At 41.4% G+C, this 27324-nt stretch overlaps 1 protein-coding gene across 1 annotated transcript in view; it reads right to left on the bottom strand.

Moving 5' to 3' along the window:
* Positions 1-1343: 1343 nt before the first annotated feature.
* The window catches only part of ak5 (adenylate kinase 5), a 294513-nt gene continuing 268532 nt past the window's right edge, over positions 1344-27324 (bottom strand). The window contains 5 exon segments of the mRNA XM_034183075.1: positions 1344-1954; positions 5068-5262; positions 5668-5784; positions 19881-19928; positions 19930-20045. Of these exon segments, the coding sequence (XP_034038966.1) occupies positions 1880-1954; positions 5068-5262; positions 5668-5784; positions 19881-19928; positions 19930-20045 (551 nt within the window). The 3' untranslated portion in view covers positions 1344-1879.

The following is a 27324-nucleotide window of genomic DNA, read 5'->3' as shown; positions in this document are numbered from 1 at the left end:
ACTAATGTGAAAACTTATTTTACCAAACAATGCAAGAAAATACTGGCTGTTGGAAATGGAGTCATTGTATAGTTTGGCCAGCAGAGGGCGCTGTAACTTTAGAATTCTGTGAATCATGGCTGGGTCCCCATCATCCCTTGGTCACATTTGCGAAAAGCAGGCATGTAACTGCAATGTGAACCATGATAATTGTATCCTGAAGCTTGGAATCAAATCATTTTTCAAAAATTGGGTATGATAGTATAAAAATTCAACTATTGCATGTAAGAAATACTAATAAAACAAGGATTACATTTTATACTTAAGAATAATGAGTTTCTTTAAAGTTAAAACATTTTCCATAGATTCTATATAATTAGTGGGAACAGTAATGTAATTACGTAACGTATCATGGAGCTAGTGTATTGTTACACCACTAGCTAAAAGAGACAGCTGCAAAGCAACCAGCTGCCATTCATTTTCAATCAGGGTGGGCATTTTACAGCAACAAGAGACAAGTGGTTGCTATGCTGCCAGCTAGGCGGGGGTCAAAACAGATGTCTATTTTATGCAAATGCAGAGAGATGCCACACAGCGACTGCTAGTCCAAGTAAAGGCAGTGTGACATATGTTGGTGAGTTGTTAGTTATATTCATGGCTATATAAAATAAAGCTCACATTTAAACTAAAACCTCAAGCTTCAGTTATATTTCTTTGCCATAAGGGTTTGATTATGAAATGTCAGGAATCATTGCCATTTTATGTATATATCAGCTGATACATAAGTATTGTAAGTTTAGTTTTTAAATTATGTAATATCTGTATTGGTCCCCCAAAAAATCCTGTTGACAGTTTGCAACAAAATGTTTGGTGTTTACGCCTCAATAGCTTAGCTATTTCAAGAGTGTTGCATCCCTCTGAAAGGAATTTTACAATTATTGGCTTTTTGATATCTGTGAAATCTGTTTTTGGTCATTTTGTTTGAGGTAAAGAAGCTGGCTGTTAATTATGCAGACTAGCCCTGTGACTGCTGGTATAGGCTCCAGCTTCCCTGTGGCACTGAACTGTAATAAGCAGGTATAGAAAATGAATGACGAAGTCAGAATACTCGCCCACTAACTGTGCATGCAGTGTATACTTGGACGGTGTCTGTGCATTTTGCCTTTTTATTTAGTTTGAAGTTTCTTTGCTGAGAGCTTTTCACCAGCAGGTGGGGCTATTGCCTTTCTGCACCAAATATAACGCGCCCACACACACAAAAAATACTCCATTTAACAAATGCATTGACTTTATTGAATGTTTAATACCAGACTTGATGAGAACCTGTACAGTGAGCTTGAAAACATACAAATGCAAATTTTCCTAATGCTCTTAACTCCTTTTCAGCTTTTTATTTAATGAAAGAAAAGCTTGCATGCCTCTTACCGTATAAAGCGTGCTGTGGGTGAGAGCATGGACGCGCACTTACTATTTTTGTCCACATACTGACATTTCACTTTGCAGCATCGCGGGAACCCTCTCTGTTCCTTGGAGGAAGGCAGAGACTTCACATTCAACAAAGAAACATGCTCTCAGCCACAGCAGGGAATATTTTTTTCTGTACAGTTATCTGCCTCAGTCCGGCAGTTGGCAGCTTTTATAAGAGCGACAGTACCAGAAGGTGAAGCAGAATGTGACAACCAGGTGCTATGTCGGTGTTCAAAGCAGAAATGGATTACAAAACATCAGGTTAGACATGCACACTACTGGAGCTCAATAAACCATATGTCTGATGCAGGTAAGTGGGGGTGAGTGTCTTTGTAGTGATGCTGCAGAGAGACGGGAGACCTTCACAGGGAGCTGCTGGGCCATGTGCTCAGCAGAACGTTGGGACGGGGCTGTCGTTGGGGGGTCACAGCAATCAGAATGCTGAATCGGAGTCAATGGCCTGGCAGATCTGAGCAAACACTTCATCTGGTGATGTCTCCGCGTCAATCTGCAGACAGAGGAATCGGTTCAGAAGCATCAGTATCTTAAAGCTACAGTTGATTGCATTATGCAATCAGGGGTTGTGATTTTGTTTCCCTTCACACTCTCTTGCCTTCTCTTATGATAAGCAATATGTATGAGCTTCCATTTCACAAAAATGAGTGTCCTCAAACCACTGATTCTTCTTTTTACTTCAGTCTTCCGGCTGCGCTGCAAAATAAACGTCAAACTGCTACATGCTGTAACTTTAATAAGCACTGTGGGCCACAATGTCGACCTTGATGTGTTTAAAGGAACAGTTTGTCTCAGAAACAGTCACCCTGCATGTATAAAGTCTTTAACCTCTCACACTGAAGTTAACTGGATCGTCTTCATAAAACATTCTAAATTGGCATCACTGCACCGCTGACTGCATAATGTTTGTTCAACTAAATTAGACTCAAAGGTTGTCTCGTAGCAGAAATGCAGCGTCTGTCATCTCCAAAATCTGTTTTCAGACTACATGCAAAGTCAATCACCCTTGCTTCAAATTTGCATCACGCATGTGATTATTCCCTGCAGTAATTTCAGACATGTCCAGCAGGTGGCAGTGATCACCAGTTGGCAGACAGATCTATGGGATGTTCTGTGTAGGCTCTCAGTTGTCCAGGTGGTTTCCATAGTAGAGAAGCTTGAATCTTCGACTGGACTGGGTTGCTTGACGCGAGGAAGCTTCCTCAGCTAAAATTCTTGCTCTGGTAGTCTGACTTCTGTCTTGACTCTTGTAGAGAAGAATAAACAGAAGCCAGAATAAACAGAAGCCAGAATAGCTGGCTTCTGTTTATTCTTCTCTACAAGAGTCAAGACAGAAGTCAGACTACCAGAGCAAGAATTTTAGCTGAGGAAGCTTCTGCGATTTGAAGCGAAACGTCCTCGCGTCAAGCAACCCAGTCCAGTCGAAGATTCAAGCTTCTCTACTACAGATCTATGGGATATCAAGTAAGCAAAGCAATGTTCCTTTCTGGATTGATCTGGTGCATCAAGTGAACCACATTTAATCAGTTTGTCCTCTTTATATGCTCTTTTAATTTGGAGATGTACAAAATGACAGCATTTATGTTTTTGTGTTAATATACGGAGGTAATAAATAGACTGCATTTATATAGTGCGTTTCCATCCGCAATCAGATGCTGAAAGTGCTTTAAAGGTAATAGACTCAATCTGTCTATTCACTCCCTGTATTTTACATAATGCCTAGGCTTTTCTAGGCATTATATAAGGCTGGACATACATTGACCGGCCACTTCATTATGCACGCCCTACTACTGACACAATTCAACCACTAGGAGCAGTGCGCAACCACAGTCCGGCATCTGTTGCACCCCCTTTTGCCTTTATAGAACTGCCAATTCAACACAGCGCTGGAAACAGGCCTCAGACATTTTGGTATGGATCAAATAACACATGGTCCATGACTGCAACAGCAGCCTAAACTACTGAAGCAAGGCACGGTGGATCCACGCTTTCGTGTTCACATCTGAATGTTGCAGCAGAACTCAAGACTCGTTATAAAATCCATCCCCCCCCCCACCACCCCACCCACACACACACACCCAATTTCCCAAGAAATAGTTGGGTGTGAGAATCGCAGTCGATGGGCAATTTGTGAAAAACACAAAGCAGTCCATCTGGCGCCGACATCCATGCCTCATTCAGAATCACTTCAATCACATTTCCTGTGCTTTTCTGATGCTTGTTTTAAGCTTCAGCAGATCCTCTTGATCATGTCTACATGCTTAAGTGAAGAAGGTTTCTGGCACACGATTGGCTGATTAGACATTTGCTTTAATGAGCAATTGAACAGGCGTGCCTAATGAAGTGGCTAGTGAGTGAAACTGCATGCATAATAATCAGAGTAACTTCGTTATATTTCTACAAAGAGTTCATGAAACAGGCCTTATGGATTTTTAAAACCAAATACTGGATAAAATAAATACATTTAATCTCCTCCATTTTTTACATAATTTGACAGTTGTACAAACATGGGATCATGTATGACTGTCAAAGTAGGAGTAATTATAAGGCAAAACCAGGCAACATGAAACTGTTTACAGATTTTTATCAAATCCTTCCAACCTTAAATACAGTTTTACTTCTGCAGGGCGTTGGAATGTTTTCAAATGGAACATTCAGCGAAAAGAAAAATTACTATAAATGAATGAACTCAGACATGCAAACCTTCATTAAAATGAATAAATAAACAAGCAAACTAGTAAATAAAAATCCCCATTAGACCAGAATTTCACTCAGGACCTTAATCCCAGTGTTGCTCTCGGTTTGAGTGAGTACCTTACGTGGCAGCACCCTGACATCGGTGTGCATGTGTGTGTGAGAGAATGGGTGAATGTGAGGCATCACTGTTAAGCTCTTTGATCATGAATGCAATCCATAAAAATAAAATGCAGTGGCCTGTAGGGGCTACATTTCAAACTAAGACAGCACTCCCAAATGCAGAAAACAAATGCAAAAAATATCTGCAACAGGTTGTTCTATCAAAAAAAAAAAAAAAAAAAGTCTCCAAAAGACAAATTTGCAAACACAGAAAATACACCTGCAACAATATGGCTTGAAAAAGTGTTGGCTGCAAATTCACACAATGCATCCAAAAACAGAAACACTTCACAAAGCTCCACAACACAATGGAAGTATCTACAAATACAAAAACTAATTTTTGCCCAGAGGATGCAAATCTTTTTGCCTAATGCATTGCAAATAAAAGAACAAAATTTGGAAAATATAGTTTGTTCTGTAAGAGTAAAATCATCAATAAAGCAAAAAATCTTACTCATCGCCGCCAACCAGGTAGCGATAAGTTGAGTGCAGCGGTGCAGTCTTTGCGTGTTGTTAGTACTTCTGTTATGTTGTGGCTGTTTGCTGCACAACTGTGTTTGGGTGTGTTGTGTGAATTTTCAGAAGACATATTATCAAATGATAGATACATAAAATAGGGGTGATAATGAGGTAAATATTTGACTGTATATGTCAACACTTGAATGGTGCTACTAGAAGTTAAAATTAATCTCCGACAGGATTTTAACCCTCAACCTTGTGCACACGCTCTGTCTCTCATATCAGTCTTACCATGTGCAGCAGGTTCTTGCACTTGTAGTGAGCCGCCACTGGCTGGCTGTTGCTGCCGAAGCTTTTGGCTCTCCGGTGCAATGCAGAGTCTGTGTCAGGATGGAAACTGGAGCAGGATCTTCCACAGGACTGCAGACGACTGGACATGGTGTCCGGAGAGCAACTCAGCAGCAGCACCGCATTAGGTTCTCCCATCTGACACACACACACCAACACACACATATCAGAGGAGAGTATGAGTAAAACGTCACTTAAATCGCTATCAAAGTGACACTTTATCCTTTTACTGAACTGGACTGAGAAAATATGTCACTCTGAACATTCTGCTTCTGTTTGTCCTACATCTCTGTTTTCTATCACCACTTCCAGATTCTTCATCTAATTTCTTTACCTTTCTGAGTTAACAACACGAGTCATATTTAATTCATACTTTTCACACCGATGTGGGTTCTACGTGTTAAACACATTTCCAAATCAAATGATTTCACACTGAATTGCTTCTTTGCATTCATTTACACACTGCTTCACTACTTTCTTTCTCTTCCTTTAATTTATGTGATTTGACCACAGGCCTCCTGTCTGTAGTCCATGACCTCTGACCTTGGCTTCATACTCCTCTGCCTGCCTTAGGTCTCTGGGAAATCCGCTGATCACAAGACCTTTCCCCTGCCGGAGTGACGACGCCACCGCATCACACAGCAGCTCCAGCAGTGTTTCCTGGAGATGACACACATTCACAGTAATATTACACATAACTTCGTTGTGCTCATATGCACAATGACAATAAAGACATTCTATTCTATTAAACAGAAAACAAAATCAAAACAACATAACAAAGAAGATGTATTTGATGAGAACACCACACAAGCATTTATTTCACAGACAGGGATCATCAAGCATTCCTCATCCCATCAGTGGGCCTGTTCCCGTGGCTGAGTCCATTCCAAACACAGACTGCAGTGTGCTGCTTCAGCTTCAGGCATGGTATCTCGCGGTCAGTCCGGCACCCTGCGGTCTGTAGCCATTAATTTCAATTTATTTTCATTTATAGCACCAAATCACAACAAAGTTGCCTCAAGGCGCTTCATGCAAGTAAGGTCTAACCTTACCAACTCCCAGAGCAAGCACACAGGCGACAGTGGTAAGAAAAAACCCCCTCTGAGGAAGAAACCTCAAGCAGACCAGACTCAAAGGGGTGGCCCTCTGCTTGGGCCATGCTACAGACACAAATTACAAAACAATTCATAAAACAAATATACAGGAAATGTTGCCAGTGCACAGGAAAGGAGGATTTCAGGAACAGATACCACACCAGTGGTGGGCACAGATAACCAAAAAAATTAACTTCGATAAAAGATAATCAGATAACTGAAAAGTTATCTTTGATAAAGCTAAAATGATAAACCACCCAAAATGTATCGGAAGTTACAGATAACCAATAACTTCCAGTATTGTCTCCGGTACACTTGCAACTACTAACAAGCTGATTTTGAGTTTTAACACCATGATCGCTTCTGGTAGCATCAAAGGTGACATGACAGACCCAAACAATGAATCAGCACTTATGTCTTTGAGCATCCTGCCCCCTGCTGGAAGCTTCAGTTTACTACATGGCTTCCAGCACAAACGCAGCTGAGAGGAGCCACAAAGCTCAGCTCTCTACTCAATCGCAACGCTGCTGTCAGGCGGAGGTCTTGGAAAATAAAGCAATGCTGACTTATGGTTTGGTGTAAATAAAATGAATACTGATAGAATAACTCCATTAATGTCAATTCTGTCATTTGTGCAAAGTTAAGATATTGATAAGATTAATTGACTCATTCATTCTATGTAAACCAACACGTTAATGTGAGGTGTGTTGTGTGTTGGTGTTTATAGATAAATGTGCTTTTGTAAAATATGCCATTTTTTTAATTGTAAAAAAAAAAAAAGGCATTTTCAAAAAAAAAAAAAAAGCCAAGTTGTAATTAGATAACAGTCTGATATAACCGGTGTCAAAATAAATAGAACACTGCCATGATCTACTGGTGCCAGTGCAGGTTTTGGCCCTTTTTCAGCTGATTTTTCATTCAGGTGAGAATTTTTTGGATCGCACCGAGTTTCAGGTTAATCGTGCATCCTGCATCGCTTAGTATACATGGAGTAACGAGCTGCGCTTAACATCTCACGACCACCTCCTGATCGGCAATCATATGGTCAGATGAAAATCAAACCTGTTTGATATTCTGATCGGCCGTCGTGAGGGTATCCCGCTGCTGAAGCGCTACAACCTCTCGCACTGTGCATGTGCAAACACTGCAGACCTGTCTTGTAATGTTTTTTTTTTAAACTTTGATATCTCCCATCGGGCGTTTTTGTAAATTAAGTTTGAAAAAAGCTTCTGTTTATGTTTTGCTTCTGGAAACATGAGTCCGACATGTGGTTTTTGAACGCACAATGTGTGTGAGAACATAAATCGTGCGCTCTGAACTTTTACACCGTGCGGTTCTGTCGTACAGTTTGAGCTGGAACCGAGTACAGTGATTGAAAATATCAGCCCAGCTTCAAGGCGAATACTGCCATGAACACTACTGGCCAGTAGATGGCAGTGGAGACCTTGAAAACTTGCCAAAACAAAATTCCAGATAATCTGTGTCTGCTGCGTTTAAGATGCGTGGAATTTAATAAACACAAACACAATAACAACATCTAGAAACCCAGAGAATATATTCACAAGAGTTTTAGGCACTAGAGTTTAATGCTGTTGTCTGTGGAGCCTGCACAGAATGTCTCAAATGCACTTCTCATGTTGTGAACGTACTGAGAGTACCCTATCCTACCCATAATGCACCTGGACACAGCATATCCATACTAAAACCTTAAAAATTAATGCATTACTTGAAAACTAAAACATATATCTGATATTTTCACTTTATAAAACTTCAGTGGCCAGTCTAGTACCCGTACTCTTTTACTACGAAGCCACACTGTTGTAACCTGGGGCGGTCCTGGAGGCGGGCCGACCGGGCAGCCGCCCGGGGCGGCATCACGGGGGTGGGGGGTGGCATGACCGTGCGGAAAAAAAACGGTAAAAAAAAAAAAAAAAAACGGGGTGGGGGGGGGATTGTCCTGACGGGTGGGGTTCGTGGTTTCGTTACGTTACAGCAGAGCGGCGCCCCCACATTCCCGTCCCATGGCGGCTTTCCTCTCACTCATTCCCGCAGCTTCACAGTGCTATAAACAGTAGCGAAGCAAAGACTGCAGCGAAATAAGACGAGTCATTGGATAAATACTGGGCTTTGTCCCGTCCATCGGACGCTCAGCGTGTCTGGGGGTCTATGGGGCAGTGGGCTGGCCTTGGCCGGCCCGGACGCTCAGCTTCTGCATGATGACTGGATGATCTGTCTGAGGCTGAATCCCTTTTTGATTGATAGCGAAATGAGCGAATCAGCGATCTTTTGGTGTAAACATCCATGGGAGCATTTTCATTCTTTTCTGAGTTGAACCGGAGACTTTCCTAATCCTCTTAGCGGCATTTTCTTTGTTAAAAACGACTAGCGACAAATCGAGCTTCTATTTCTGGTGTTTTTTTGTAGTTGCTTGTGTTTGGAGACTTACTTCTATCACTCTTTCTGACTTCTATCGCAGTTTCTGTCCCTACCGAGCAGCGGGTGCTGCTGAGCTCCTGCACCATCACAAAGCACTCACAGGCGGACAAACTTCACACTAGCCTCGCGCCAGTCCCAGCTAGCGAGCTAGCTAGGTAGCAAGCTGCACATAATGGCAGACAATTTGAATGTTGTGGACCGGATTTTGGCGAAGCCATTTGATAGTCTTCCTTACGAAGAAGCCATGGCTGCTGTCATGGCTTCAGCTCTCAATGGTTTGCAGGCCAAAGTTAAAGCAATAGCCCCCAGTGTAATGTTTGTGCATTGCTATGCACACAGACTGAATCTGGTTCTGTCTCAGGGGGCTAAATGCTTATCTGAGTGCAGAATATTTTTTGCATCACTCTCTGGGTTTGCCACATTTTTCTCAAAATCCACAAAGAGGATGTCTTTTCTTGAGTCTGCAGGCTGCTCAAGGTTGCCCAGAAATGCTCCTACTCGATGGAATTTCACATCACGGATAGTGAGCACTGGGGCAAACAATTATGATGCCCTCCTGCAAACATTTGAGATGATCATTGCAGATAAGTCCATGGATGATGACACATTAGACTGTGCCAATTTCTTTGTGTTTGTTATTGCAGTAGTCATTAAAACTGGAAATTTGTTCTTGAAAATAGCTGTTGTGAGTTAATTTGTGATTGTGGGTGTTCAGACGAAGTTAGTGTTTTCATGGGTGGTGGGGCGGAGGTGTGCGGCCACGTTAGTGTGCACGCGGGGGGGGGGGGGGGGGGGGGGGGGGTGTCGCCCGGGGAGTAAATCACTCTAGGACCGCCACTGGTTGTAACACGTACAGAATGTGACTTGGCATTGTCTTGCTGAAATAATCAGGGACGTCCCTGAAAAAGACGTTGCTTGGATGGCAACGTGTTGCTCCAAAACCTGGATGTACCTTTCAGCATTGATGGTGCCATCACAGATGTGGAAGTTGCCCATGTCATGGGCACTAACACACCCCCATACTATCACAGATGCTGGTTTTGAACTTTGCACTGGTGACAATCTGGATGGTCTTTTTCCTCTTTTGTCCAGAGGACACGATGTCCATGATTTCCAAAAACAATTTGAAATGTGGACTCATCAGAACACAGCACACTTTTCCACTTTGCGTCTGTCCATTTCAAATGAGCTCTGGCCCAGAGAAGGTGGCGGCGTTTCTGGATGTTGTTGATGTATGGCTTTAGCTTTGCATGGTAGAGTTTTAACTTGCACTTGACTTAACTTGACAATGGTTTTTCTGATGTGTTGCTGAGCCCATGCAGTAACACATTCCACCACTTTAAAATGATGAGCTTTTGGAATTACATATTTTTGTTGTCTCTCTGGCTCTCAGTGCAAAAAATTTCATGTGAAAAAATGTAATCTGCCACCGATCTGGATCAACTGTCGTGTAGTGAAGTGTTCATCTGTGTGCAGACATGGTGTGTGTGTACACACACACACACACACCGTGTCTACAAAGAGGTTTCAAAGCACACACAATGTGCTGCTCTGTCCGTTGCCAGGCAACAATACAGTAACTTTTCGCCAAGACAAATTCTCACCACACTGTTTTTCCAGTTTCAGACTCAGCGGTAAATCAATTCCTGTGTTATTTGTGTTCTGGTGGCTTTTGTCGTTTGCACAACTGTATGTCTAATCCTGCAGTTTGTACTTCAGTAATCCCAGTCTGGGATTATTCAACCCACATTAAAGCGCTCTGTGTCTCGTCATAATGCTCTCACAGTTACACAATATTAAAAAAAAAATCATTTGATGATTCCCATGCTGGTGAGCACTCAGGAAATCAGCTTAATGTGTTGTAAGACAGATGAGCGTGTCTAAAAGCCGTTCGGCTTTTCCACGGAGGGCACAGGAAATAATAAACCTGTCGTCTTAAATAATGGGAAATATACCTGTGTCTGCACTGACCGTAGTGGACTGTGTTGATGTGAAACCTCACGTAGCGTATTTTCAAAAATCCACTCCAGGCTGAGACAGGGTTCCTGCAGATCCTTCAAAAAGTCATTGAAATAAATGACTAAATAAATGTAAGTCCCTTCGGCTGCTCCCTTGTTTGCACTTGGGGTCGCCACAGCAAATCCAAAGTGGATCTGCATGTTGAAATGGCACAGTTTTACGCCGGATGCCCTTCCTGACGTAACTCCACATTACATGGAGAAATGTGGCAGGGGTGGGATTTGAACCCGGAACCTTCTGCACTGAAACCAAGCGCATTAACCACTTGGCCACCATGGCAGTATCTATTTTACCCAAGACCAAAATACGGGCATTGGGTATTGCAAACGCTTTCCGTTCATTTCTCCGTCTGTGCTCAGTATAACTCCATTCCTATTACTGCCAGGGTCTTCAGATTCACAGAGAGCATTCTTGGGACACATACCTTGTACAAGTTCAAAGATGGCTAACCTTGACCTATTTTAAAATGTCAAAAGGTCACATTCCATTTCCTATATCTATGCTCATACGGCCAAGGTTATTTTTGCATTGCGTTGTATTTTATAATTCAGTGAAAGCCTCTCATAACACTACGCAGCTCGAGGCAGCGTGTTGGAAAAGTTCATGTGTATTATTATTTTTCATTATTAACATGATGGGACAATGTGGAGTTTTCTTTTAATTGATATCATGTATGATGAATATACAGTTGTATGCAAATGTTTGGGCACCCCTGATAATTTTCATGATTTTCCTTTATAAATCATTGGTTGTTTGGATCAGAAATTTCAGTTGAATATATCATATAGCAGATGAACACGCTGATATTTGAGAAGAGAAATTAAGTTTCTAGTATTTATAGAAAGAGTGCAATAATTATTTAAACAAAATTAGGCAGGTACATAAATTTGGGCACCTTTGTCACTTTATTGATTTGAATACATTTAGAACTAATTATTGGAACACAAAATTGGTTTGGTGAGCTCATTGTCCCTTCACCTCCTTACACAGGTGAATCTAATCATGAGAAAGGGTGTTCAAGGTGGCCATTTACAAATGTTTCCCCTCTTTGCATCTGTTCTAATAAGTGGTGACATGGGAGCCTCTAAACAACTCTCAAGTGACCTGAAAACAAAGATTGTTCAACATCATGGTTTAGGGGAAGGATACAGAAAGCTATCTCAGAGATTTCAGCTGTCAGTTTCCACTATGAGGACCATAGTGAGGAAATGGAAGACCACAGGCATAGTACTAGCTAAGCTCCAAAGTGGCAGGCCAAGAAAAATCTCAAACAAGCTGAAGCGAAGGATGGTGAGAACAGTCATAGTCAACCCACAGACCTGCTCCAAAGACTTACAACATGATCTTGCTGCAGATAGTGTCTCTGTGCATCCTTCAACTGTACAGCGCACTTTGCACAAAGAGATGCTGTATGATGCTGTAATGCAGAAGAAGCCTTTACTGCATACATGCCACAAACAGAGTCGCTTGAGGTATGCTAAAAGACATTTGGACAAACCAGCTTCATTTTGGAATAAGGTGCTGTGGACTGATGAAACTAAAATTGAGATACTTGGACATAACAAGGGGCAGTATACATGGGTGAAAAGGAACACAGCATTTCAAGAAAAGCACTTGCTACCTATAGTGAAATTTGGAGGTGGTTCCATCATGCTGTGTGGCTGTGTGGTCAGTGCAGGTACTGGGAATCTTGTTAAAGTTGAGGGTTACATGGATTCCAGTCAATATCAGCAGATTCTTGAGAACAATGTTCATGAATCAGTGACAAAGTTGCGCTGAAGTTGAAAACTATACCACATTATTTGTCTGATCATAACGATTGCTCCAATCATATTTTCAACATGAATGGAGCATTTTTAAATTGTGACCCCTGTGTAATTCTTTATTGACCCCTGTAGCTCATTAGAGGTCAGCTCCAGGATGGCTCCATATCTGAACATAAACATTAGCTAATTTAGAATATGTATGCCAATTTCCATGCTTTTATCACAAAATGAACATTTTTTTATGGACATTTTAGCTAAGCTGTACCACTTGTAGATAAGTATTAGAGACGTAGGGAGGGTTATGACTGGCGAAAATGTTGCTAGGATGCCCCCCCACCATGTGATCCAGGCTGGATATATTCTGAGGTTTTGCTAATGTGTGGCAGTGATAACACTCCCGCAATAATAAAGACTTCAAATTGAAGTAAGACGTCTGTGTTCCTCTTCCTCCGCCACGAGTGAAGGCATTATTTCTATTATTATTAGATTTCTGACACATTGGAACCATCACATCTCTTTTGTTTTTTGTTGGGAACCTCAGAGCAGACACACTTTCAAATAAATTCATGTAACGACATGGGGAAGTCTACATTTTATGAAAAATTGTCTTTTGATGGAAGACTTTGCTATGTGGCTTGAACCAGAACCTCGTGAAATGTTTGAGTCACAGCACATTTTATGCAGGAATTCCTTCAAACTTTGCACGATGGGAATCCAGGTAATAGATTCCCACAATCAAAGTGAGAAACAAAAGATGCCAATAGATGGAAAGTAGGTCTCAATTCTGTGTGATACTGTCCTCGTCTCCACACCACCTTTTCCTCAGATACCGCCACTGGTGCTAGCAGATCTTGGAACAACACTTGGTTGTACACATACAGTAGTGTTCAGAATAATAGTAGTGCTATGTGACTAAAAAGATTAATCCAGGTTTTGAGTATATTTTCTTATTGTTACATGGGAAACAACGTTAAAAGTGTGCATCTCATGAATGCTTGGTCTTGTTGGATTTGTGAGAATCTACTGAATCTACTGGTGCCTTGTTTCCCATGTAACAACAAGAAATATACTCAAAACATGGATTAATCTTTTTAATCACATAGCACTACTATTATTCTGAACACTACTGTACCTTACTGTAATGTTGTTCTTAATTTAACTTAACAGGTATAAAAAAGAGTCTTAAAGTCTTACATCTTTCTTGCCTTAAGTTGTAGGAACCCTGTTAGAATAATTTGGTGTTTAATTTTGCAGATGTATTGGTAAAATTCACTCTGTGTTTGAGCACGTGAGATTGTCATCAGAGGTTCTCCGTCAGCTCACTTTCACTGATCGCTGTGTGTAATGCTGCAGGAGCAAGCATCCAGATGGCTATTCAAACTAGTAACACATCAGTCCTAAAAACAATCTTTGGTTTATTACGTGAGGTAAATCTGCCGTACGATTGCATTTTGGAAAACCATGTGATGGTGAACCAATTCCAATTGGACACTCACATTGCGCACGTCATCACACAGCTTCTATGAGGAGTACAAAGATGGTGGATGGTTGGCTTGAAAGTCCATGGAGTTAACTTTTCAGCAAAAAAAAAAAATTCCATCTCATATCATTAAGAAGTTATTTATAATTTAGTAAAGCTTGGTTTCAGCCGTCGTATATGACCGTGTCGGCCCCAGAGGGTTAAACGGTAATGTAGGTGTTAAACTCATGGAGGACCGAAACCTCCCTCCAAAGTTTTTCTATTGAGTTCATGTCTGGAGACTGGCTAGTCCACTCCAGGACCTTGAACTGCTTCTTATGGAGCCCCTCTTTAGTTGCCCTGGCTGTGTGTTTGGGGTCATTGTCATACTGGAACACCCAGCCATGACCCATCTTCAATGCTTTTACTGAGGGAAAGAGGTTGTTGCAAAATCTTGCAATACATGACCCCATCCATCCTCCCTTCAATACGGTGCAGTCGTCAGTCCTCTTTGCATAAAAGCACCCCCAAAAATAATGTTTCCGCCCTCATGCTTCATGGTTTGGACAGTGTTCTTGGGGTTGTTCTCATCCTCCAAATACGGCGAGTGGAGTTGATACTAAAAAGCTCCATTTTGGTCTCTGACCACTTGACCTTGTCCCATGCCTCCTCTGGATCATCCAGATGGTCACTGGTGAACTTCAAACAAGCCTGAACATTTGGTGGTTTGAGCAGGGGGACCTTTCTGCCCTGCAGGAATTTAAACCATGAAGGCATGTGTGTTACTAAGGTAATCTTTGTGACTGTGGTCCCAGCCCTCTTCAGGTCACTGACCAGGTCCTTCTGTATTTACCTCACTGTAGGTAGACAGGTGTGTGCCTTTCCGAATCATGCCCAATCAACTGAATTTACCCAAGGTGTACTCCAATTAAGTTGTAGAAACATCTCAAGGCTGATCAGTGGAAACAGGATACACCTGAGCTCAATTTTGACCTTCATAACAAAGGATGTGAATACTTAGAGATTTCTTAGTTTATTTTATTTTAAATAAATTTGCAAATATCTACAAAAAACTCTTTCACATTGTCATTATGGGATACTGTGTGTAGAATTTTGAGGGGAAAAATGAATTTCATCTATTTTGGAAGGAGGCTGTAACATAGCAAAATGTGAAAAAGTGAAGCGTCGTGAATATTTTCCGGATGTATTGTAGAGGAGTGACAGCCTTCACAATATTGTGAGGTAAACAGAGCTGCTGAGAATTTTAATGAGCTATTTTCTTTCCTGAACCAGGTCTTTGCTATTGGTTATATTTAGGTGCTGGCAGGTACCGCTGTCTGCCTCGATGAAGATTATCTCAGCTGGTCAGTTTTCCTCTCAGTGTTTGCAGATTTATCTGGTTTGCACTCTGTCAGTGAGCTGTTGTTGCCAGTTTCGGCTCCATTCTATCATAAGACAACCGTGTCAGCTCAGTCTGGAACAGCGGGTAAAGATGTACAGTCTGGGTGTTATATTTCAGCTTTGTCTTCCTGTTCCGATGTGTTTCATCAGGCGGATGGCAGCACAACATGTTATTTACTCATTTATAGTTTTTTTGCAGAGGCCCAGATCAGCCGATATGAAGCCCATATCTGGACCTCCCTGTGTTGGCGGAGCTGATTCTAGCTACAGTAGTGTTCAGAATAATAGTAGTGCTATGTGACTAAAAAGATTAATCCAGGTTTTGAGTATATTTCTTACTGTTACATGGGAAACAAGGTACCAGTAGATTCAGTAGATTCTCACAAATCCAACAAGACCAAGCATTCATGATATGCACACTCTTAAGGCTATGAAATTGGGCTATTAGTAAAAAAATGTAGAAAAGGGGGTGTTCACAATAATAGTAGCATCTGCTGTTGACGTTACAAACTCAAAACTATTATTCAAACTGCTTTTTTAGCAATCCTGTGAATCATTAAACTAGCATTTAGTTGTATAACCACAGTTTTTCTTGATTTCTTCACATCTGTGAGGCATTAATTTTGTTGGTTTGGAACCAGGATTTTGCCAGTTTACTAGTGTGCTTGGGGTCACTGTCTTGTTGAAACACCCATTTCAAGGGCATGTCCTCTTCAGCATAAGGCAACATGACCTCTTCAAGTATTTTGGAATATCCAAACTGATCCATGATACCTAGTATGCGATATATAGGCCCAACACCATACTAGGAGAAACATGCCCATGTTATGATGCTTGCACCACCATGCTTCACTGTCTTCACTGTGAACTGTGGCTTGAATTCAGAGTTTGGGGGTTGTCTCACAAACTGTCTGCAGCCCTTGGACCCAAAAGAACAATTTTACTCTCATCAGTCCACAAAATACAAGTATTCCTCCATTTCTCTTTAGGCCAGTTGATGTGTTCTTTGGCAAATTGTAACCTCTTAAGCACATGTCTTTTATTTAACAAAGGGACTTGTGGGGGATTCTTGCAAATAAATTAGCTTCACACAGGCATCTTCTAACTGTCACAGCACTTACAGGTAACTCCAGACTGTCTTTGATCATCCTGGAGCTGATCAATGGGTGAGCCTTTGCCATTTTGATTATTCTTCTATCCATTTTGATGGTTGTTTTTTTTTCTTCCATGCGTCTCTGTTTTTTTTTTTTTTTTTTTTTATACTCAACAAAAATATAAACGCAACACTTTTGGTTTTGCTCCCATTTTGTATGAGATGAACTCAAAGATCTAAAACTTTTTCCACATACACAATATCACCATTTCCCTCAAATATTGTTCACAAACCAGTCGAAATCTGTGATAGTGAGCACGTCTCCTTTGCTGAGATAATCCATCCCACCTCACAGGTGTGCCATATCAAGATGCTGATTAGACACCATGATTAGTGCACAGGTGTGCCTTAGACTGCCCACAATAAAAGGCCACTCTGAAAGGTGCAGTTTTGTTTTATTGGGGGGGGGATACCAGTCAGTATCTGGTGTGACCACCATTTGCCTCATGCAGTGCAACACATCTCCTTCGCATCATCCGTGAAGAGAACACCTCTCCAACGTGCCAAACGCCAGCGAATGTGAGCATTTGCCCACTCAAGTCGGTTACGACGACGAACTGGAGTCAGGTCAAGACCCCGATGAGGACGACGAGCATGCAGATGAGCTTCCCTGAGATGGTTTCTGACAGTTTGTGCAGAAATTCTTTGGTTATGCAAACCGATTGTTCCAGCAGCTGTCCGAGTGGCTGGTCTCAGATGATCTTGGAGGTGAAAATGCTGGATGTGGAGGTCCTGGGCTGGTGTGGTTACACGTGGTCTGCAGTTGTGAGGCTGGTTGGATGTACTGCCAAATTCTCTGAAACGACTTTGGAGACGGCTTATGGTAGAGAAATGAACATTCAATACACGAGCACAGCTCTGGTTGACATTCCTGCTGTCAGCACGCCAATTGCACGCTCCCTCAAATCTTGCGACATCTGTGGCATTGTGCTGTGTGATAAAACTGCACCTTTCAGAGTGGCCTTTTATTGTGGGCAGTCTAAGGCACACCTGTGCACTAATCATGGTGTCTAATCAGCATCTTGGTATGGCACACCTGTGAGGTGGGATGGATTATCTCAGCAAAGGAGAAGTGCTCACTATCACAGATTTAGACTGGGTTGTGAACAATATTTGAGAGAAATGGTGATATTGTGTATGTGGAAAAAGTTTTAGATCTTTGAGTTCATCTCATACAAAATGGGAGCAAAACCAAAAGTGTTGCGTTTATATTTTTGTTGAGTATATTTTAAAGCATTGGAGATCATTGCAGATGAACAGCCTATAATTTTTTGCACCTGCATATAAGTTTTCCCCTCTCCAATTAACTTTTTAATCAAACTATGCTGTTCTTCTGAACAATGTCTTGAATGTCCCATTTTCCTCAGGCTTTCAAAGAGAAAAGCATGTTCAACAGGTGCTGGCTTCATCCTTAAATAGGGGACACCTGATTCCAGTGTTGCCACAGTTACTTTGAAAAAGTAACTTAGTTACTTTACTGATTACTCAATTGTAAAAGTAACTTAGTTACTTTACTGATTACTCAATTGTAAAAGTAACTAAGTTAGATTACTAGTTACTTTTTTGTTACTTTTCCCAGCTGCCGACAACAACCCTCTGCCACCTCAACATGACAATGATACCTGTTTTGCCAAAACTCACTTTATAGTCACCCTTTCTTGACTTCAATATAAATACTTGTTTTATAAAAAGTAAAATAAAGACATCTTTCTTGACCTCATATTTAACTGTTGACAGCACTGTAACAGTAAAACTTGCAATTTCGAGCCTACATTGTTTATAAAGGTAACTATTAAATTCTAACATTTTCTAACATTTAAATTCTCTCTAAACATTTTACTTGTCGAAATTATTATTATTTTAAGCAATATTAGTTGTAGTAAAAACGGCTTCAAAATTGCACCTTTAATCTAGGGTGTTGTGGGGGAGGGGGCACATCCTTGCCCCACGCCCCCATTCCATCTAGATTCGCCCCTGCTTTGGCGTTTGAGCACAAAGAATGGATAACATTTATTTATGCAGAAAACATGACCAGATTTACAGGTAAGAAAGTTTTATTGCGTTTTCACATCATGTGGTCCTCAGAAAGAGAGGTGCATTTGAGTGGAAAATAGTGTTAGTTGTTGACGCGTCGCGGAGGTTCAGCTGTTTTAACGAGACGATACGGAGCGGCTCAGCTCAGAATTCTAAATAAAGGAGGAAAAAAGTATAAAAATGTCTTTGTAAAGTTCAGTGCAGGTGTGCTGATCACCGCGCTTTAAGAGGTGAGAACGAGTCGAGCAGCTGCAAAAAACCGCGGATTAAAAGCTCACAGCTCGCTTAAAGTGGGCAGTTCAGTCGAACCCCGACCTCCTGCCCACGGACCAAGTTTAATGCTGTTATCGACCCACAATGAAAAATAATAGTAACGCACAGTGACATGGAGAAGTAACTTTAATCTGATTACTGATTTGGAAAGATTAACGCGTTAGATTACATCGTTACTAAAAAAAGTGGTCAGATTAGAGTAACGCGTTACCGGCATCACTGCCTGATTCACACCTGTTTGTTCCACAAAATTGACGAAATAACTGACTGAATGCCACACTACTATTATTGAGAACACCCCCATTTCTACTTTTTTTTACTAATAGCCCAATTTCATAGTCTTAAGAGTGTGCATATCATGAATGCTTGGTCTTGTTGGATTTGTGAGAATCGCTGAATCTACTGGTACCTTGTTTCCCATGTAACAATAAGAAATATACTCAAACCTGGATTAATCTTTTTAGTCACATAGCACTACTATTATTCTGAACACTACTGTAGGTGATGATGAGCTCATTGATGCATAAAGGGTGAAGTGTGGGCGGTTCAGTGTGTGATGAAAAAAAGCCTTAACTTCTTCAAGGCCAAACCATCTAAGTTAACAGTTTGGGTGTTTTATTAAATCATATTTTTGGAGACTGAACAGCGGTTTTCATAACGATTTGTTTTGGTGCGGACATTCAAAGTCAAAAAGCCGCTTATTTTCTCAATAATCAAAGCATTACTAGGGTTTAATGGATCAGGCTAGCTGTTAAAAGTGCTAAATGCCATTAGCATAGAACATTAAATACCACAAGTATTTCACTCAGTGTGAATATTGCAGTAGGGAGGTCTTAAATGATCCATTAGGACACTTCACCTCACAACAAGCCACTTTATTCCAGGTGTTTGTACTAAAATACTCCAAAACAACTCTGCGCGGACTGAGTTATGGTCACAGACGTTTTATAGAAACTTTAAAAAGACTTTAGGCTTTACTGTACAGTGGTGCCGTGTTACTTTTTTGTGCTGCACTGACCCCCCCCCCCCCCCCCCCCCCCCCCCCCCCCCCCCACACACACACACAACAAATCACAGGAACATTTTAAAGAAGTGATCTTCGAGGATGGAGCAGAACTGACCTCAGGCAGCCGCTCTCCCCTCTCCAGGATGTCCCACAGGTGGTGCCCACCTGTCGCTGTGCAACTGCAGCTCATTACAGAGCAGGTCTCCCATGGTAATGCGACGCAAGCCAAACCTTTCCTCAATCCTGTCGCACTGGAGAGCTTTTCCTGAGCCTGGACCGCCTGAGAGCACAGGACCAGCAGAAGGCAGAATAAATCACACAGGAGTTAAACCTCCGGGGCAGAGAAGAGTGAGGAGAGAATGACAAGGAGGAACTTGAGAGATGAAGAAGAGCCTGAAATGGATGAGAAAGTGAGAGAAGAGTCAGCCTACATGTGAGTAATTATGTGGGAAAAGATCACTGACATCATGCATTCTATAGACCGAATTCTATTAACCACACAAGCCACAAATGGTTAGAAGAACGCAGCACCAGGCAAAAATGGGTGCTATGAAACCTTCCATCCTTGCCTCAGACACACTTCTCTGGAGCTTTTGGAGATGGTCAGCTGAACTGGTGAACTGAATCTGGTGGAGGAAATATTAAAGAGAGCAGGAAATCCTTCTCTGTTCCACTTGACCGTGAAGCTGTATAACTGATGATGCATTCTTCTCTACAAGAGTCAAGACAGAAGTCAGACTACCAGAGCAAGAATTTTCTGTGATTTGAAGCGAAACATCCTTGCGTCAAGCAACCCAGTCCAGTCAAAGATTCAAGCTTCTCTACGACTGATGATGCAACAGACAAATGATGCACAGTTTTGTCCAATCACAGCCACAGAAGCCTATAACTCCTTGACGGTTGTCTGGTGTCTTGGTGACTTCCTTCACTAATCTCCTTCTTGCATGATCACTCAATTTTTGAGAACATCCTCTTCCTCCAGATGGATTTAGTAGTAGACTTGGTAATCTTTACATATCTATCTCCTTGAATTGTCTAAAGAAAACTGGATTCAACTGATGATTATATTGAAAATAATCTGATTTATTTTGTCCAATTACTAATGACCTCTGGAAATTGAGTTAACTGTGTAAATGGCTGTAATTCTGAAATAGTCCATTGTAACATTTTATTAAACTCCTTGAATCAGCACTGAACAGGAACTCAGTGGGACAGTGTAGAGCCAATATGCAAACCTGGGTTTGACTTCCAGTCAAGCTACCTGTCTGTGTGTTGTAAGCAGCAGTTTGTCTTGTCCAACAACAGGAAGGAGCCCCTGATGACTGAGAGGCTAAGGTAAGCACCTAACTGCCATAACCAGTCTTTTGCAGAGGTGTACACTTACCTACGTAGGGATCCTGTCCATGCTACCAGACACTTCAAATGACATTCTCGCCTGTTCAGCAGCGAAGTGGTTTACTGCTTATATTTTTAGCTTACCCCACACAATAGCATTATGTAGCCATTTAACCAGTGTCAATGTTTGTGTTCTAAACCAATACCGCACTTATTAAAATGGTTTTTGTATAGAGTGAAAGGTTAATGCAAAAAGCTCAGACTGAAAAATGTTAGAGTTCCCTTATAAGTGTGTTGCATAATAGGAAAATCTTTCTGAGGTGGCAAGTGGAGCTTTGTCGTATCCGCCCGTGAGCACGTTGGTACGACTCTGGATGAAGTGGGACAATTCCAGGAGGATCTCAGGGTTAAGGACTCATTCATTTTACATGCAGTCTCTCCATTTATTTCACCAGCCTTAAAGTGCTGCACTGCTCCAATGGAAGTACTCGACTGAAACCTTTAGAAGGATGTAAAATAATGAATCGTGACTCAGCCAAAACCCCAGTGAAGATCATTAGTGACTCTTGTGTTTTGTCAGATCCGTATACCCTGTGGTGCGTAAAGTTTGTCTTTGGAATTGCCTAAAAACTGGAGGAACTAGTCTTTACCGCCACAGCATCAAACCAGCTCTGATTACAATCTATCTGTGTCATTTCTGTGTGGTGTGTGTGTGTGTTGTGTGTGTGTGTGTGTGTCTTTCATTTCAGTACATATTCTTACAGTAAGTTATTATTACTCAAACAAATACACTTGAATAGCTGGTAAAACACAATGCTCAAGTTAAAATTGGAGCTGGTTAATGTTATGCCGTGCGATAAATCAGCTGCCAAATTTGCTGAGGTACTAGACAGTTGGCAGGCTCCAGTTTCACAGTAAAAATTCCTCCCATGTTGTCTGTTTTTACATTTCAGAATGTGTGAAGACATCTTTAGCATTATCAAATACAAGCAATGTGCACACAAAAGCGTTAGCAGTGTGAAAGATTCACTGCTTACAAACTATACTGCTACTATGGCTCAAAAATTGCATTTAATCTGTATTTTGTGCAGACTTAAGATGTTTTTGTTTGTTTGTTGGGTCATTGTTAACACTGGAATAGATGCTTAACTGCAAAATTTCTAACACTCAGGCAATTTAGTTTTGTCGTTTTACAGCGCATCCCGAAAGTATTCACAGCGTTGCACCGTTTCCACATTTTGTTATGTTACAGCCTTATTCCAAAATGGAGTCAATCCATTTTTCCCCCTCAAAATTCTACTCCCAACATCCCATAATGACCTGAAGCTTTGTGTAAATTTTTGCAAATTTATAAAAAAACACAACAACAACAAAATAAATAAAATCACTCGTACATAAGTTTTCACACCATTTGCTCAATACTTTGATGCACCTTTGGCAGCAATTACAGCCTCAAGTCTTCTTGAATATGATGCCACAAGCTTGGTGCACCTATCTTTTGGCAGTTTTTTCCATTCCTCTTTGCAGCACCTCTCAAGCTCCATCAAGTTGGATGGGGTGCGTCGGTGCACAGCCATTTTCAGATCTCTCCAGAGATGGTTCAATCGGATTCAGGTCTGGGCTCTGGCTGGACCACTCAAGAGTTGTTCTCAAGCCACTCCTTTGATCTTTAGTCATTGTCTTGCTGAAAGATGAACCGTTTGCCCCATCCTGGATGTCTCTGTACATTGCTGTAGTCATCTCAATCCTGACTAGTCTCCCAGTCCTGCTGTTGAAAAACATCCCCACAGCTTGATGCTGCCACCAGCATGCTTCACTGAAGGGATGGTGCCTGGTTTCCTCCAAACATGACACCTGGCATTCACGTCAAGAGTTCAATCTTTGTCTCATCAGACCAGAGAATTTTGTTTCTCATGGTCTGAGAGTCCTTCAGGTGCCTTTTGGCAAACTCCAGGTGGGCTGCCATGAGGCTTTTTTTTTTTTTTAACTAAGGAGTAGCTTCTGTCTTGATTGGTGGGTTGCTACAGATATGGTTGTCCATCTGGAAGGTTCTCCTCTTGACAGAGAAATGCTGGAGCTCTGACAGAGTGATTATCGAGTTCTTGGTCACCTCCCTGTCTAAGGCCCTTCTCCCTCGATTGGTCAGTTTAGACATGCAGCCAGCTCTAGGAAGAGTGCTGGTGGATCTGAACTTCTATTTTCAGACTGTTGTATTCCACAGAGAAAGATGGTCTTCAACAACAAATGCTTTATTAACAAATCCTTAGCTATTTACAAGAAAGGTTCAAATTACAAGTGCTGGGAAAGACATTCCCAGAGGCCTGCCTGTCTGCCTTATATACTGCTGAGTTGTTTACTTAGAATACCATGGAATATTCTATAACTCTGTGGAAAAGCACAGTACTAAGTGCAACATTACAGAACATGCAGGAAAGCTCCAGAAGGCCACAGAACAGACTAGACTAATCAAGAATAAGCATGTTTTAGCTCATCTGTAAACAGATGAATCATTCTAGGCTGTTCCACAACACAGATGATGGAGGCCACTGCGCTCACTGGGACCTCAAAGCAGCAGCAATGTTTCTGTACACTTCCCTAGATTTGTGCCTTGAGACAATCCTGTCTTGGAGGTCTACAGACAATTCCTTTGACTCATTCTTGGTTTGTGCTGTGAATACTTCCGTACGCGTGTCTTCTTAGGTTTTTTTTTTAATTTTTAATAAATTTGTAAAAATAAAAAAAGAACCTTTTCACATTGTCATTATAGGGTATTGTGTGAAGGGAAAAAAAAAAATTCATCCATTTTGAAATAAAGCTGTAACATAAAAAATGTGGAAAGTGCAGTGTTGTGAATACTTTCTGGATGCAATGTATTTGTTAGTATGGCCAAAGCAGATGATCACCCACTAAGTCTGGTCTGTATTAGGTTTCTTCCTTAAAAAAAAATACCTAAGGGTGTTTTTCCTTACCAGTGTTGTCAGTGTGGTTGCTCATGGGATCGGTAAGGTTTAAACCTTGCTTGTGTATGGCATCTTGGGGTGATTTTTTTTTTTTTTTTTTTTTGTGATTTTTAGCGTTGCATAAATAAACTGAATTGGATGGGGGGAGGGCAGGTGATTATTGTGGGGATTTTTCTTTGCTATGAATACACCTATAGTATGGTGAAGCAAAAATCAGCCTTTCACCACGTATCCAAGTACGACTCAGCCCACCTCGCTTGGATTTGTTCCAGATCTTGGTGGACTCCCAACCATCTTACCCCAGCCTGTGCTCAGCAGGGGCTGACCATCTTTCTTATTTCTGTCCTCAGCTTGGAAAGTATAGACACAGATGTGCTCCAAACCTTCAACGGGCTGTTTGGAGCCAAACAAGAGTTGGCCCACCAAAGTCCACCAGAGTTTCTGAAAAATTTTCATGTGCTCAAAATGGGCAAGAGTTTAACCAGGCTTGTGCTGATTTATGCCGAGCAACACGGCAGTCTCCCCCAGACACACACGAGCCACGCCGATGTGCTGTTTGGGAAATCTCAGTGCCAAACTCAGCCACCTGGAAGAGCTGTTTGACAAACAGACATGGTAGAACGGTAGTCCTAACCATTTGCCTAATGACAATTTGATTAGGTTTATCTAATGATACGATTCTGGCATTCATAACTTACATGTGTAATTTTAGGGACGAAACAAATATATAGAATAAAAAATACATTTTCTTCCACTGATGCTGATACAGGATGAGATTTAGATTTTAGAAACCCAAAGTACCCAGCCGACAATTCCGTCACAGCCGCGTGCTTGATGGGAGCCAAGGTGACAGATGGAACGTATTAGACTGAGATGGAGCAGGAGACTGAAATGAAGATGGAGATAGAGAGAGAGAGACTGTGAAGAAGCCCCCAACAGTCAGATCAGATCCATAAGTAGTCGGACAAGAACATAATCTTTGTAATCTGTTTCTCCAGTCACAGCCACAGAAACCTGTAAGGCCGTCAGAATTGTCATGGGTGTCTTGATGGCTTCCCTCACTCAGTATTTGAGAACCGGCTACAACAGACAGATTTACCGTACAGTACCACACTGCCTCTACTTATTAAAGCAGTCCAAAATAGTCACTTGACATGGAAATGTTCATGTATCCATCCCCTGAATTGTTGAAAGAATACAGGATGTAAAGTGATGAGTCATATTAAATAATCATTATATGTACCGTACTTGCCGCTCATCCATCAGAGCACTCAGGCTTCATGCTGACCACAGCTTTAGAAAAAAGAACATTGTTCAATGGTTATTAGACAGATGTTCTACACTGCGTTCAGAATCAGAGATTTTTTAAAAAAAAGCTGCATGGTGAAAATTGAATAAAAAATGAATTGGACTGATAAGCAGAACTGATAATGTCACTGGTGTCAATAAAAACTTATTAATTTCCATCGCTCATTGTTACTTTGACAATAATGGCAGAGTGTTCCATTAGAGGCTGTAGAAACTTGTCATTTTGACGTCATGATGGTGGGCTACATGTGATAATAATCTGTGAATGATAAGTAGGTTGCAGCAGGGTTGAGTTTCTCGCCTCCACTAATTAAACTTCAGTAGGAGACAGCCTACTTACCTACATTACTCTCAGATATTGTTGTGGGTGAGTGACACAAATCTTTGTGCACATGCAGTGCCAGATCAAAACCAAACAGTAAAATTAAAAACATCTGCAACAAAGAAGCGGATTCATTTCCAAACAATGGTTGAATCTGGTATGAAAAGGTTTTTCATTTCCAGCGTCGCACCATCCGTTGAGTCAAGGGAAAAAGTGAAGAAGGAAAATGCTGTTTATCAATGTCACATTTCCAAATTTTTAAGCAGGGGAAGAGAAAGAAAGAGTCGGGCTTTCTGGTGGGAATGGAGGATACTGGGATTTTATACTCTGGAATGCAAAGGGATCCCTTATTCAACAGTCACCCTAACATTTTTGTTTGTCACCATCTTCACATTGCTGATGCTAATCTGAGAACATATCAATAAATATGCAAACTGTATGTTAGAATTCATAGGAATCTATATACATAAAGGCTACATATGAACAGGCAGATTCAAATTTCCAGCCCTGTATATGTGTTGGCCCATCTCTGTTTATTTAATTCCCTTTCTACAGCACACCCACAGCACACTCAGGCAAACAAACACATGCTTAGGGTGAGGCTGTGGTACGACCAGGCAGATTCAAATTTCCAGCCCTGTATATGTGTTGGCCATCTCTGTTTATTTAATCCCTTTCTTCAGCTACTTTATGTTCTCAACTGTTAAGCACCTGACTGTCCTGTAAAACCGTTTGCCTTCCTGTCTGAATACATTCATTTTATGTTTGTAAAATTGCAATGTAAAAACAGTGAAATACACCACTACCTCAATTTTGATTCACTGATATTTACATTTACTGTTACCTACCTTTTGTGTGCACTTTTGTTATAAATTGATTGCAAACAAAGTCTGCATAAAGGACTTCAAATGTGTTTGTCTTTTAACCAAGTATTTCCACTTAGTTTGAGGAGTCCACCTGTTATAGTTCTGCTGGACAAACTTTAACCCATTAACTAATATACGAGGTCTATTAGAAAGTATCCGACCTTATTATTTTTTTTTCTAAAAACCATATGGATTTGAATCACCATTTGATAAATTCAGCTGGTTTCCAGTAAAAATTTTAACGGCTGATGAGAGATTTTGGTCTGGTAGTGTCGCCGTAAGGACGGCCCACGGCGCCTGACGGCAATCTGCGCTTCAAGGCGGCAGCGTCTCGCCGTTTCAAGTTGAAAACTTCCACATTTCAGGCTCTGTTGACCCAGGAAGTCGTCAGAGAACAGAGAACTTTCAGAAGAAGTCGGCATGAGGAGTTTATTCGGACATTCCATTGTTAACGGACATTTTGTAATGAAAGAACATGCGGGCAGAGTCGCATGTCGGGCCGGACCCGACCGCAGGGGGTCGCGACAGGAAAAACACCTCCGTTGGAAACCTTAACGGGCAAGATGGAACATGCCCAAGCTGTTAAACAATTTCTCAGTTACTCACTTGCTGAAAGCCATCAAAAGCTGCCTGAATTTTACAAATGGTTTTCAACACGGAGGTGTTTTTCCTGTCGCGGTGCACACAGATTCGCCGAGTCGTCACGGAAATGACTCGACGAATTTGCGCGCACATCTTTCATTAAAAAATGTCCTTAAACAGTGGAAT

This window comes from Thalassophryne amazonica, chromosome 12, assembly GCF_902500255.1.
Source record: "Thalassophryne amazonica chromosome 12, fThaAma1.1, whole genome shotgun sequence".
Lineage (NCBI taxonomy): Eukaryota > Metazoa > Chordata > Actinopteri > Batrachoidiformes > Batrachoididae > Thalassophryne > Thalassophryne amazonica.
Note: the sequence above shows the minus strand (reverse complement) of the source record. Positions and strands in the feature narration are given on the sequence as shown.